Source organism: Peromyscus californicus, unplaced genomic scaffold (genome assembly GCF_007827085.1).
Source record: "Peromyscus californicus insignis strain IS unplaced genomic scaffold, ASM782708v3 Scaffold_7__1_contigs__length_154581171, whole genome shotgun sequence".
Lineage (NCBI taxonomy): Eukaryota > Metazoa > Chordata > Mammalia > Rodentia > Cricetidae > Peromyscus > Peromyscus californicus.
Window position 1 is genome coordinate 5652422 of NW_026294595.1, and position 14119 is coordinate 5666540.

Below are 14119 nucleotides of genomic sequence, written 5' to 3' on the forward strand. Positions count from 1 at the left end.
TGGATGAGTAGGCAGTCTGTGGACGAGTGGACGGCTGAGGCAATGGGTGGGTATAGACAGAAGTGGGTGGGATGAATAAAGGTGTGGCTAGATGGTAGATGAATGAATGATGGGTGGATGTAAGAAAAATGGATGAGTAGGTGGATGGTAATAGAGGAATACTTGGGTGAGTGGCCAGATGGATGGATAGATGATAGGTGGATGAACACATGGATGGGTAGATAGGTGGATGGGTGAATGATAGATGGATACATGAGTGGGTGACTGGCTGGCTAGACTGATTTATGGATAAAGGGATGGGAAGATGGATAAGTGAATAGGAGAGTGGATGGATGCGTAGCCAGTTAGGTGACTGTGAATGGGTGCATGGATGTACCATTGTACAGAACAAAAACATGTGCTTTGTCTTCAGGCCTTGCTCGATGACGTTTCATTCCTACCAGCCTGTTCCAGTCGAATGCACTGTCTCTCTAGCCCTGCAAAAGGCCTCCGCATTCCTCATACCTTTGCTTTTTCCAGCTGCTCCCTCCTGGGATGGCCTCTCTGCTTGTCTGTCTCTGCACAGGGATTGAACTTGGGTCCTCAGTCTTGTGCAGTATGCTCTTTTACCCAATAAGCCATCTTGTCTTTCCTCCTCTGAAATTTTTTTTTTTTTTTTTAGATGGGAACTCACTATGTGGTACTGGTTCGCCTGGAGCCCACTATGTAGACATTGGCTTTGAACTTGGGGCAATCATCAATTACACATGAGGGTTACCACCCTCAGCTCTTCTGGGGTATTTGAAGCTGCCAGCAAGTTTCTGGCTGCCCAGCTCTGCTTTCTACCTGGCTGAGCATACACCTGCTCAGGCTTTGCCTTAGTCCTGCAGCCCTTCCTGGGCACATGGCTCTGAACCCAGCCCTTGCCAGTCAGGGAGGACCCCAAGACAAAGCTAGTGGCTCCATGTCACGTGGTATGGGCTTTCTCGTCTTCCACCGGGACTGTGGGGACCACACAGCTGTTCACATACTCAGCACCTCCAGCCTGGGACATGGACCTGGCCACTCTGAGCAGACAGAGTGAAACAAAATTATCACAGGTGGGCAGGAGGAAGCCACAGAGGGTTTCAAGAACAGAACCCCCGCCCCGCCGTCCCACCCCCACCCCACCCCCACCCCCGTGTTCCGCCAAGGGCCAGGAGAGCAGCAGCCTAGTGCCTTTCCTAACTCCATATCCTTCTTCAGTGATGAGACGTGGGGCCTGGTCTGCAGGAAACACTCCAGTAAGTCTTGGACTCTAAGACTTAGAGTGTAAGTAACAGGACTAAGAGCTGTGGAGTCCAGTGTCAGGGGCTAGTGACTGCAGGTTCGGTGTGGGAGGGGAGTGTGGATGGCTCCTGAGGCAGGGTGGGCAGCAGAAGGAAAGGAAGGAGCAGTCCGGGGCCTGGCTCACAGCGGGTGCATGAATGTGGTGAGAGCAATCCTCTCTATGGGGTTTAGGATAACATCAGCCATTGATTTTCCTGCCTCTACCTCCCAAGTGATGCGATTGCAGTCAGGTGGTACCACGCCTGCCTTTATGTGGTGCTGGGGATCAAACCCAAGCTTTCTTGTATGCCAACAAACCCTCCACTACCCAAGCTATACTAGAACCCATTCTCTTCAAACACAGACGAAGCCCCCAGCCTGGTGCGCTCACACACTTGGCTGCCTCCGCGGGCTTTCCTGTGTCTCTTCTGTCTGGATCGGCATCCTGAGCTGGACCACAGGTCTTCATGGGAAGGAGCTCAGACGGGGAGAGGGGCTCATCCACCTCCCCCCTGTCCTAGACTTTGTCTCTCCCTGGTGGCAAGAGGGCTCCTGTCTGTTACCCAGGAGTGCCTGGTTTCAGAGCAGTGCCCCACCCAACTCCATGATGAGTTCCACTGAAGATGGAACATAGTACAAGCTCATTCTGTAGGCCTGCATGGGTATGCACATGTGTATGTCTGTGTTTGTGTGTGCTCATGTATGTCTATGCTCATGTCCATACCTATGTGTGTGTTCCCATCTAAGCTTCTCCAGAACTTCAGATGTCAGGTGCTGCCCTGGGCACATCCTGTCCAGAGCTGAGGCCCCATTCTCCCCTCCCTTACTGTGCCTCGGCTTTCCTTTCTAATGCTCACCCCCGATTTGTTGAGAGGGTCAGACCAACCCTTCCTCTGGCGTCCTCTCCTTTGGAAGGCTCCTGGGGGTGAGGCTACTTCCGGATGCTGACCTCACCTCGCCTAGGTCGCTGGGTTGATGTCCCCAATCCTGTCTCTGCTCTTCATCCGTCACAGCCACACAGCTACCAGAGAGAGCCAGTTAAGATGCCAAACCAGAGGGCCAAACAGATGGCTTAGGGGGCTAAGGTGCTTGCCACCAAGACTGATGATCTGAGTTCAATTCCCGGAACCCTCACGGTCGAGGGAGAGAACTGACTCAGACGGTTGTCTCCCCACCACATGCACACTAAATAAATAAACAAACAAATAAATGTTTAAATAGACTTTCAAGGGGGCTGGAGAGATAGCTTAGTTGTTAAGAGCATTGGCTGCTCTTCCAGAGGCCCTGGGTTTGATTCCCAGCACCCATATGACAGCTCACAACTGTCTGTAACTCCAGTTCCAGAGAATCTGACACTGTTACACCAATGCACATAAATAAAGTTAAATAAATTATTTTTAAAAAGACTTTTAAGTGCTAGTCTATTAGCTCGCAGCCCTTCCAGGCCACATGAGCAGCCCTCCCCCAGCTCTGCCTGCACCTGGGTCCCTTCCCTCCATTCACCTGCTCCAGCCATGGTGCTGGACACAATGTCACTTCCTGGCACTCCATGTGCACTCCGACCTCAGGGCCTTTACACTGCTGTCCCCCACAGCTGGAACCCCTTCCCTCGATGTCCAGCTGCCTCTGACTGCCCTCTCTAAAACTGCAGCCCTCTAGACCCCTCATTGCCCCTGTGTAGCTTTATTGTCTCCTTTGGTACATTGTGTGTGTGTTGGTCTCTTTGTTCAGATAGACACACGCTACTCTAACCTATGGAATGTCCCCTCTGCTGTGAGAGTGGAAGTTGAGGTGGAGCCTGGGATGGTCCCTTTCTTCTGCTCCCAGCTCCATCCTCATTTAGTGCCTGGCATGGAGAAGATGCCAGTGTCTGTGGGATCCCTGAATGTATGCCTGTTGGTATGAGGACAGTACCTAAGTCTCCAAACTGGGCTAGTCCCTGCCTGCCTATGGCTGGTGACCTCCAGCCCTGGCTGCAGCCTCCCCATTGTGCCCTGGAGGTGGATCAAAGGGCTAAGAGAAGCCCGGGGCAACCCTCATGCCGGCTGGGCAGGCGGCAGGTCAGCAAGGCCCTGCCAAGCCCTGGCAGGCCAGGAGGTACCACACCGGCAGCCAGTGAGCATGGCCAGCCACGCTGCACATTCCAGCCGCCTGATTGACACGCACTCCGGGCCTGCCTGCGGCTCCTGCCGCATCAAAGCAGATGTTTGCAGCTGGTTTGAGTTGGATCCCATCAACAGGCCCCTTTTTGTCTCCAAATAAAAAACAGCTAAGCCCGGAATGATAAGGATGCACAGACGCATGGGGGAGATGTCAGCAAGTCCCAGTGATGGGCTGGCTCCTGTGGTCCCGCCCACCCCTACTGTCCAGGGCCCTGTCCCTGGGCTTTGGAGGCCTGCCCCTCACCCCTGTACCTCCATCATAGGGTGCCACTGCCCCCAGCTGTAAGAACCCCATGCCACAGGGAGCTCTTGCTATCTTGAGCCCCATCAGAATCTGGAGTCCTGCCACCACCTGAGTGTGGCCTGGAGAAGGCTACCACACCTGCCAGGTGGGCACCCAACCTCCGTTTTCTAACAGGGAGCCAGACTGTCAGGATAGAGGTATCTTGTCCCAAAATCAGGAAGCTAGTTGGGCAGAGCTAGGATTCAAAACCACTCCTGCCACCTCCCAGAATCAATTCCCTAGGCCTGTGTTATGTCCCCTCTACAAGGAAGTCCCCAGCTGTCCTCCACATTTGTCATCCCAGCCTCCTGTGGTGAGCACAGCCTGGCAGATCACCTGCCACACTGTGGCCATCTCTGTGGGACCAGGCAGTCTGGCTCTGTGCCCAGGCGTCCTCAGAGCCAGCTTCCAGTGTGTGGCTGGATGAATCAAGGAAGGTGCTGCAGTGGGCACAGAAGGCCACCAAACCAGCAGCATCCATTCACCTGGTCTCCGTCGGAGAGAAGAATCCAGCAGTTATGTCCAGGAGCTCTGGGGCTTAGCTAGGAAGCATCTGCCTCAGCCACCGTGACATTCTGACAGAAGCCTTGACAGAGAGAGGCAGACAGACTCCGGTGTGTTTCTAGAGAGAGCAAATCTGTGTCTTGTTACCTAGTGATATTCTTAGAGCCCCTTAAAGAAACATAATTTTTTTCTCACCCAACCTGGCTGCCATTTCATTTTTCACAAAGTCGTTCATCCATTCAACAAACGCTAATAATCTCGGTGTCAGACCTGGGGTGAGTTAGACCCAGTGTCGGTTCCTAGCTCCGTAGGGACACTGGACACATAAATACAGAATGGCTGAGAGGGCATCGGGGAGCCCTCACAGAGAAGGGGACCTTTGAAGCAGGCCTTGAAGGATGAACAGTCCAGAAGCAAAGGGAAGAGCGAGAGAGGGCCAACCTCGGAAGCCGACCGGAATTGCTGGGTTTGGGGCAGTGAAGAGCAAGTTGGCTGGTGACAGGCCAGGATGTGGCTTAGAGGGCCATGATTTAATCTTGGGCTTTACCTTGAGATTATTCTGTGCTCTCAAGTGTTGTGAAGTAAACTGAAGTCTGCTTTGACTCAACGAAGGAGTGTCAGCTTTCAGTCACTGTCACAAAACCCCTGAGGCAATCATCTGCTAAGAAGGGAAGATCTATTTTGGCTCATGATTTTAGAGGCTTTGGTCCATGGTCACTTGGCCTAGTGGCTTTGGGCCTATGGTAGGGTGGAACATCATGACAGTTTCCAGGGCCCCTTTCAAGGCACAGGGACCTAACCTTTCCCCTACCTTCCCAAGAAACACCACCTGCTAATAGTGCCACAGGCTAGCCTCGTATGAGCCTTTGTGAGACATTTCCAAACCACAGCAAGGAAGTAAGGCTAGGTTTTTGAGTGTCTTCAGGCTCTCTCCTTATCAGTTGAGAAGCAGCAGTGTCCTCTGGGGAGGAGTGTGGTGATTACAAGGCCCGGGAGGCTGACTCATCACTGAAGCTGCCCATTGAGGCCTTGTCTCGAGGGCTGAAGGAGGTCCCTGAGAGCCACGAGCACACACGTGGAATAGAAGTTATCCTCAGAACCCAGCTGGGGCCCCACAAACTGTAAAGTGCATGATGGGCCGGGCGGTGGTGGCGCACGCCTTTAATCCCAGCACTCAGGGGCAGAACCAGGCAGATCTCTGTGAGTTCGAGGCCAGCCTGGTCTACAGAACGAGTTCCAGGACAGCCAGAGCTACACAGAGAAAGCCTGTCTCAAAAACAAAAAAAGTGCGCTGATGGGTCATGCTGTGCAGTGAGGAGGAGGAGGAGGAGGAGGAGGAGGAGGAGGAGGAGGAGGGAGCTCCACTCAACAAGAGTGCTAAGCTAGTGCTGGGGATAGTTTTAATTTATCTATTTTTGTTTTATGTGCATTGGTGTTTTAACATGGAGGTCAGGTCTCCTGGAACTGGGATCACAGACAGTTGTGAACTGCTGTGTGGGCGTGGCATGTTCACAACTGCCATATGGGTGCTGGGAATTGAACCTGGATCCTCTGGAAGAATAGTCAGTGCTCTTAACCACTGAGCCATCTCTCCTGCCCCAGCGCTGGGAATCTTGAAGAAGTAATAGAAGCAATCACAGTCCCCTTTTACCCATCCAGCCCCAGGAGCCCTGCCACCACCACCACCACCCCCACATCAGCAGCATCTATCGTTGTCCCCATTAGACTGAGGCACAAGAGTATATACTTAAACAAGGTTCCAGGGCTTGACAGTGACAGAGCCTGGGTTCTGAGCTCAGCATGTACCACCTGAACTCTGGGTTCTGGCTGAAGACATCTGGGGTGAGGACATCTCAGAAAGGCCAGTGTTGTGTGCAGCTAGAGCTTTGCTCCAGACATCCCACAGTGGCCACTGGCTAAGAAGTTAGTCTGTCAGATTTGTGACCCACATTCAAATCCTCTGCAAAATACTGTGTTTTCAGACTTTTTTTTAATTAGCCTGTTATGAGTTTAATAAATTATGCTTTAGACAAACCAAACCAATTGCTGATGGGAATAGGATCTTACATCCTGGAACTCTTTCAAAGAGGGAAGTCCTCATGATAGAATATTTTACACAGTGATCACTGAAAAATGGGCATATAGAGTGATGTTCAATTTGGTTTTTATTTATTTTATTATTATTTTTAGAGTGGATCTCATGGATCCCAAGCTGGCCTCAAAGTCACTATATAGTCAAGGATGATTTTAAGCTTACTGACCCACCTCCTGAGTGTTGGGAATTCATGCATATGTCACCATGTCTGGCTTATGCAACCCTGGGGATCAAACCCAGTTTCGTGCATGCTTAGCAAACATGCTGAGCTTATTTCCAGGCCTCGGTTTACTTTGTAAAGAACCCAGACCCTTTGTGGAGAAGAAGAATCATGGGGTGTGATGTGGATTGGGCCTCCAGGAAGCTCATAGCCTTGGGGCAGGTGCACAGACCCGGTACCCAGAAACAAGGCCCTCTGGACTCACAGGGTCAGAGCAGTGCTGTGTGTGACCTTGGACAAGTGTCTGCCCCTGCCTCCCGGTCGGTCTGTGAGGACCTAGAGAGATGACACAGGTGGACAGCCACCAAGCGAGCTGTTCTGTCTCTGAGTCCAGAGAGCAGGACCCATTATGGCAGAGGGGAGCAAGAGGGACTGGCCCTGGGGGTTCTGCAAGGCATGCTGGGACTTGTACACACAGCCAGGAACCTGCTCCCAGAAATCATGGGGGCCCCAATAAGCAGGGACCACAAGGCCCCCTGAACCAGCATGGTGCCAAGGGCCTCCCAGGCGCCTAATCTTCCCAGTTGCTCTGCAGTTAGTTAGGACAGCCCCACCCCCACCCCCGACTACCACCATTTTGGGGGTTTGAGACAGAGTTTCCCTGTGTGGCACTAGCTTTCCTGGAACTCACTCTGTAGATCTCTAACTAAGAGATTCTCCTGCCTCTGCCTCCTGGGTGCTTGGATTAAAGTTAGTGTGCGCCGCCACAGCTGCCTGGCTCGTTTTTTTGTTTGTTTTCTTTGTTTTTAAGGCAGGGTCCCATGTAGCCAGGCTGGCCCCAAACTCTGCGTAACCAGAGATGACCTTGAACTTTTCCATTTCTTTTTATTACTGTATGTATGGTGGGAGGCATACGTGCTAGAGCATGCCACATGGAGATCTCTCCTTCCTTCCACCTTTCTGTGTGTTTGAGGGATTGAACTTGGGTTCCGACTTATGCAGCAAGTCCTACCCAGTGAACCATCTCATTGGCCCCAACCTTGAACTTTTGATCTTCCTGTCTCTACCTCTCCGATGCTGAGATTACAAGTGTTTACCACTATGCCTAGTTAAACTTGGTGCTGGGGATGGAACCCAGGTCTTCATGCATGCCAGACAAGCACGCTACCAACCGAGCTTCATTCCCAGCCCAAATGTTCCCATTTAATAGACGGAGAACTGGAGTCTCAGAGGTTAAATGTCTTGCCCAAAGTCACATAGCAAGGGAGCTATGGAGCTAGACATAGAGTGCTCATCTAGGACACGCAAAGCCCTGGCTTTGCACCTTGAAGTGGTGGAGCCAAGGCATGCCCCCTCCCCGTCTGCCAGCAGCTTTAAGCTGGTAGCTCCTGCTTGCTGTGCCGAGAAGCAAGCTGAGGCTGGGAGAGAGGAATTGCTCACAAAGCTTCCAAGCTTCCGTGATGGCAGTGTCCTCCTGCCTGTGGCTGGCCCGCTCCTCCTTGGCTCTCAGTGGCTTCTGGTTCCAGCCATGTGCCCGTGGTGAAGGGGATGAGAGAGAAAAGGGAACCCCCACACACACACATGCACTCGAGAGTAGCTCTCACTCTATCCCTGCGTGGTAGACAAAGCCGGCCCCGTAATTGGGAGTGAGTATTTCATACGTGCCCCCCGATGTTTTATTGGGTGGAGAGATGCTTGGAGACCGAACGGATGGCACATTCCGTTTATAAAGTGCACGCCGTTTGTTTTATTTCCCAGGCTCTTGCAATCTAGATAACAGATGATGCCCCGAGTGACTGTGCTGCCTGGAAATGGCTGCTGGAGCCTTTGGAGGGGTATTAATAATAGATTGTGTTGATAAGCTTGGAGAAAGTCGCAATCCACCCCCTGCTGCCAAGGCATTAGTGTGACTGTTGAATGCGGGAGCGCCAGCTTGGTGGCATAGTCGCTGAATGCAGGTCACCCCCCAACACACACCCTGCTGGCTGCCTTTCTGCAGCCCAGGAAGCTCTGTGTCTTGGAGTCCCACAAGATGTGCTGACTCTGGCCTGGCACCTGGGCCTGCCAAGATGGCCAAGACATGACCAGTTTCCAGCTGTTCAGATCCCTGCAGCCCTTACTGGGTGCCTTGGTCAGGTGCAGAGCAGCAGCGAGGGGTAGGCATCTGCTCTGGGAAGGAGTCCATGGCCAGACGGGTTCTTCGGATCCTCTGCCTACCTATGGCTGCCAATGGGACAGGTTGGGCCCTGAACAAAACTACCCGGCCTGTGCCTTCCTTGCAAAGTCACAAGCTGAGGTGGGGCTAGAGGGTTCCCACTTGCCTCAAGCACCTGTTCTGACCTTCAGTCCCACACCCAGACTTTGCATACCCACACCACAAATGCACACAGAGGCCCCCTGGAACTAGAAGGAGCCATAACCTGCCTTGAGGTATCCCCACTAGAGCTGGGACTACTTTGAAGACATACATAATGGCTTCTTGCTGACTCACATGCTCAATGTCATCAAATCCTCAGGATGGTCTTCTGGTTCCCCCACTTTGCAGCAGAGCAACCTGAGGCAGTAAGGAAGTTCAGAGGCAGGTAGGGGAGGCCACGTGCCCTAGACTAGGGCATCATCACAGAAGGCTTCCCAGAGAAGGTGGCATTGGAGCTGGGTGTTGCAGGTTGAATAGGAGTCTGCCAGACAGAATAGAGGTGGGTACGGGAGTTGTCCCCAGGCCGAGAGCTCTGGCCGGTGCCAGGGCAGCAACCAGGACTGTGGGAATCCCTGTCCACTGCGCCACAGCATTTTGTGGTGGGCGGTGCTGATGGCAGCCCCGGGAAGGGAGGCAGGGCTGGAGCCTGCCATTTACTGCTGTCCCTGCACCAGAACCGATTAGCAGAGAATTGCAGCTGTAATCTGTGCCCGTGATGGCGGGCCATAAAGAGGGATGGGACGCGCAGTGCTCCCAAGGTGGCGCCCGCAGACGTGGCCCGGGGATGCGGGGAATGAAAAATGGTTTTAATTCCCTCCCAGCAGCAATAATTTGATTCTTCATAAATTTTTCCATCAAAGTGTTGTTGAGGCCGAGTTCCCACAGAGCGAGCGCGTGGCAGGGCGGGGTGTGGGAGGGGTGGTCAGCGGAACAGCAGGACCCTCCAGCACAAGCCAGCCAGGGGCGTGGAGACCCTATTCGGGCTGGACCCTTGGATGGGGGACAGAGCCTGGATCAGCCCACACGGGGAGTTGTTACATCACATGTGTGCTGAGCACGAGGAACTCTGGTCTGCACTTCCTTTTCCTCATCCCTAAAACGGGACCAGGTCTCTCTGATCTCAAGGCCATTGCAAGATCAGGTGACATGCACGGGTAACGTGCTGAGTACAGCTACTAGCCATGTTTCAGGAAACTGTGCCCAGGCTGAAACGAAGGGACAAGAAGGTGACGCCAAGCCAAGGAGCAGGGACAGAGCGTGCCCAGGGGCTGCTGTGAGGGTGCTCTGGAGACCTCGTGGCTGTTCTGAGGGATTACAGCCAGGAAGCCAGGGGTAGTGAGGTGGGATGTTCTCCTAAGGGCACTAGGGAGCTACAGGAGTGTGGATCAGGAAAGAACAAGATCAACGTGTGTTACAAAGTCTTCTGAGTCCTGTGTGCACAGGTGAGGGAAGATTGAAGCGTTTGAGGATCTGGAAGCCCAGGGTAGGGAGAAGGGTCCCGGCTGGAGGGCAGGGCAAAATTGGGATTATTTGGCTATGGGGGTGAAGGAGGCTAGTGGTCAGGAAGTGAGACTGACCCTGAACACTGCCCTCTAGTGGCTACCATGTCTGAGCCGGAAGACCCAGAAACAGAGTTGACCGGTCCGTGGGACATGCAAAAGAGGAGGGTGTTTCCCCCACTACCACCCCACTGTCTGCCAGGGTGGCAGAGGGAGAGGTCCTGGGCGAGACTCTCTCAGCCCAGCCTGTGCCTCCTTCGTGCCCTGCAGGCTCTTCGCGGCAAAATGCAGCGGCTGCATGGAGAAGATCGCGCCTACCGAGTTTGTGATGCGGGCGCTCGAGTGTGTGTACCACTTGGGCTGTTTCTGCTGCTGTGTGTGCGAGAGGCAGCTGCGAAAGGGTGATGAATTCGTGCTCAAGGAGGGCCAGCTGCTGTGCAAAGGTGACTACGAGAAGGAGAAGGATCTTCTCAGCTCCGTGAGCCCCGATGAGTCTGACTCTGGTGAGCCTGGGCTGGGACAGATGCAGGACATGGTTCAGTGGGATGCTGGAGGGGGGCTTCTGAGCTCTGCAGACCTGCACCCACACACATAGAGCACTGGTGTGTCACACCCATCCCTGCATGCCACCCTAGTATTTATCTGGCTGCCGGCCCCAGAGCACACACACCTGTATGCCTATCTGACCACACATGTACCCAGTGCCATAGAGACACCACCCCATGTGCCCCTATGTGGGGACATGTGCTCACACACCCAAACATGCAAAGCTCTCCCTAGGCAAACACACACACACACACACACACACACACACACACACACACACACACACACACGTATGTGCTTCATATCTCTGCAGCTAACCAGTACACTCATAGGCTACATATGCATGTTTGTATAAATACTCACATGCACTGTGCGTGCATACACTTGCTCTCTGGCAAGGCCTGAAGTTCAGCTGGCACCCTGTCACTCCTGAAACTTGACCAGGGTACATGCTGAGATGACTGGCCTGTCCTTTGAGGTATCCTAGGCCCACAGGGATGGCTTCTGCCCATGTGGGGGGTATCTGCCATTGCCAGGGCCCCAGTGTCTGGGCCTCAGTGTGGCAGAGTCCTCATGTACCTGCTGCTGGCCATCCCTGGGTTAGACACTGTGACAGCATCCCTGTGGCCACCTGCACTCCCACGGAAGGGAAGGTCACTGGCCCAGTTCACAGATAAGATAGAAGGGATCACAGTCCTCCATGGGGCTCACCTCCAAAAAAAGTGGGGCTAGGGAGAGGTGAGGGGTGTGGGAAGCTGACGGCCATTAGGAAGCTCAGCCATGTACTTGGCTCTCTAAGGCCCCAAGCCCTGGGGTCATGGAAGTGTTTGTGTGTTGCTTGGTGTACATACATGTTTCTTCATGCCACATGTGTCTTGGCATGTATGTCCCTGCCTGTGGGTACAAGCCTCTGTGTGCCCATGATTGTAAATGTCTCTAAGCAGCATATGTGTGGACCTCTGTGCCAAGATGCAGGTGTGTGTACCCCCAGTGAGCATACTGTGTGTGTGCACACGCTTGCATCTCGCAGTCCTAAGTCCTCCTGTGAGGATGCCTGGCCCCCGCGTTTCTGTCAGCTGTTAGTCCCTGGAGGTCTCAAGAAAGAAGGCTCCTGACATTCTTCTCTTTTCACCCTGGTCCCCAGCTAGCATGACACATGACCCTAAGAGACCAGCCGAAGGTGGGTTTCAAACATGATGAGTTGGGGAAGCCCAGGGCCAGCCTGGGCCATAGTTGCCACATGCCTATGCAGGAGGCTGCTGGCCTTCAGAGACGTGTAAGAGCAGATCTGCCCTTGTGTGGGAGCGCCAGCATCCTGCACACACTCTAGTGTGTACCTACCTGAGGCTCATGCGTGGCCATGCATGTGCACCTCGGTCACGTTCCCCACAGGGGCCTGATTCACTGTCTCCCTGAGCCCATGAGCACCAGCAACTGTGGATGATGCCACAGGAAAGCTTGTGGGTCAGCAGTTAGACCAGGCTGGCCCAGAATGAGGGAGTGAGGACATGCAGGGAGCAGGAGATGAAGGTCCAGGCAAAGAAGGCCCTATGGGCGTAGGGAAGGGACCACTTTATCCTGAGGCCACTGGGGGCCACAGCAGGTGTGGGGAGGAATTCTCACCTCAAGATACAAAGCTTGAACTGACAGGTTGGATTGTGTCTCCCACAGTGAAGAGTGAGGACGAAGATGGAGACATGAAGCCGGCAAAGGGGCAGGGCAGCCAGAGTAAGGGCAGTGGAGACGATGGGAAGGACCCGAGAAGGCCCAAACGGCCCCGGACCATCCTCACCACGCAGCAGCGAAGAGCCTTCAAAGCTTCTTTTGAGGTCTCCTCCAAGCCCTGTCGGAAGGTGAGGAGTTTGGGGGGGGGGCAATGGTCTGAGGCCAACACCCCTCTTTTGCTCATTGTGGGTCCAGCTCCTCCTCCCCAACCCACTGCTACCGATGGGGACAGGAGTGTCCCTCCATCCCTCAACCCACTGCCACCTCTCAGCTGCCATCTACACTGACCGCCCTGCCCCCTCTCTCCGGGTCAGGTCCGAGAGACACTGGCGGCAGAGACAGGTCTCAGCGTGCGTGTGGTCCAGGTCTGGTTTCAGAACCAAAGAGCAAAGGTGAGAGGTCACTGCTACTCCAGGGTCTAGGGCACACCTGGGAGGTGGGGATGGAGAGAAGACAGGGAAGGGTCCATGTGGGGTGAGGGGCATAAAGGGGGCCTGGCGTGCAGGCTGAGACTGAGTAGGTGCCTGGCTTGTCCCCCTGCAGATGAAGAAGCTGGCCCGGAGGCACCAGCAACAGCAGGAACAGCAGAACTCCCAGCGGCTGGGCCAAGGTGAGCCCCAGAGACATGGGGAGCAGAGGTTGCACAGGAAGGGTGGTCAGGATCGGGAAGGGTGGTCTGTCAGGATCGGGAAGGGTGGTCTGTCAGGATCGGGAAGGGTGGTCAGGATCGGGAAGGGTGGTCTGTCAGGATCAGGAAGGGTGGTCAGGATCAGGAAGGGTGGTCTGTCAGGATGGGGAAGGGTTGTCTGTCAGGATCGGGAAGGGTGGTCTGTCAGGATCGGGAAGGGTGGTCTGTCAGGATCGGGAAGGGTAGTCAGGATTGGGAAGGGTTGTCTGTCAGGATCGGGAAGGGTGGTCAGGATCAGGAAGGGTGGTCTGTCAGGATCGGGAAGGGTAGTCAGGATTGGGAAGGGTTGTCTGTCAGGATCGGGAAGGGTGGTCAGGATTGGGAAGGGTTGTCTGTCAGGATCGGGAAGGGTTGTCTGTCAGGATTGCTACTGTGGAAGACGTTGTTGTCCCCTGTCACTAAGAGTGGCCTCACATCCTGCCCACCCTGGTTCACTCTGCTCTCGTGGAATCCCTCTAGGCCAGGATTGTCAAGCATACCTCATGAGGAAACAGAGGCCTGGGGATATCCAGGGACCTTCTGGGATTCCACCACTAGCAAGGGGCGAGGCTGCCCATATATAGGGCTCCAACCTGCACTTTAGCAGTGACATATGCTGGCTGCTCACTCATTTTGTGAAAGTGCCCCAGAAAAGCTGGGTGGGGATGGGGAAGCCTATGGTGGGTGGCCGTCGGCAGTAAGGAGCCAGTCCATGGAGTGGAAGGCAGGTTGTCCAAGGTCAGAAATCTGTTTCAGCACCAACAGCTTGGGCGGGGGATGGTCTCCATGGCTCCACAGGGACATGGAGACTTTGAAGTTATGGAGGGAAGGGGGGTACAGAGGGCTCCAGAGACCGCCAGTGTGGTGGAGGGACAGAACCATCTGCTTGCGGGAGCGGGCGGCCCTGGGAAGATGCTAGGCACCCACAGGCAGCTCTGCCACTCAAGGCTGGAGCCAGGCCAGCACCCCAGCCTAGACTTGGGGACCTACTGAC

The 14119-nt window shown here is 54.3% G+C and overlaps 1 protein-coding gene across 2 annotated transcripts in view; it reads left to right on the forward strand.

Moving 5' to 3' along the window:
- Positions 1 to 14119, forward strand: part of Lmx1b (LIM homeobox transcription factor 1 beta) — a 77636-nt gene that overhangs the window by 61225 nt on the left and 2292 nt on the right. For both annotated transcript variants that reach the window (XM_052724503.1, XM_052724504.1), the window contains exons 3-6: positions 10458 to 10690; positions 12405 to 12586; positions 12773 to 12850; positions 13002 to 13068. In XM_052724503.1, the coding sequence (XP_052580463.1) occupies positions 10458 to 10690; positions 12405 to 12586; positions 12773 to 12850; positions 13002 to 13068 (560 nt within the window). The remainder of the gene's footprint in view (positions 1 to 10457; positions 10691 to 12404; positions 12587 to 12772; positions 12851 to 13001; positions 13069 to 14119) is intronic.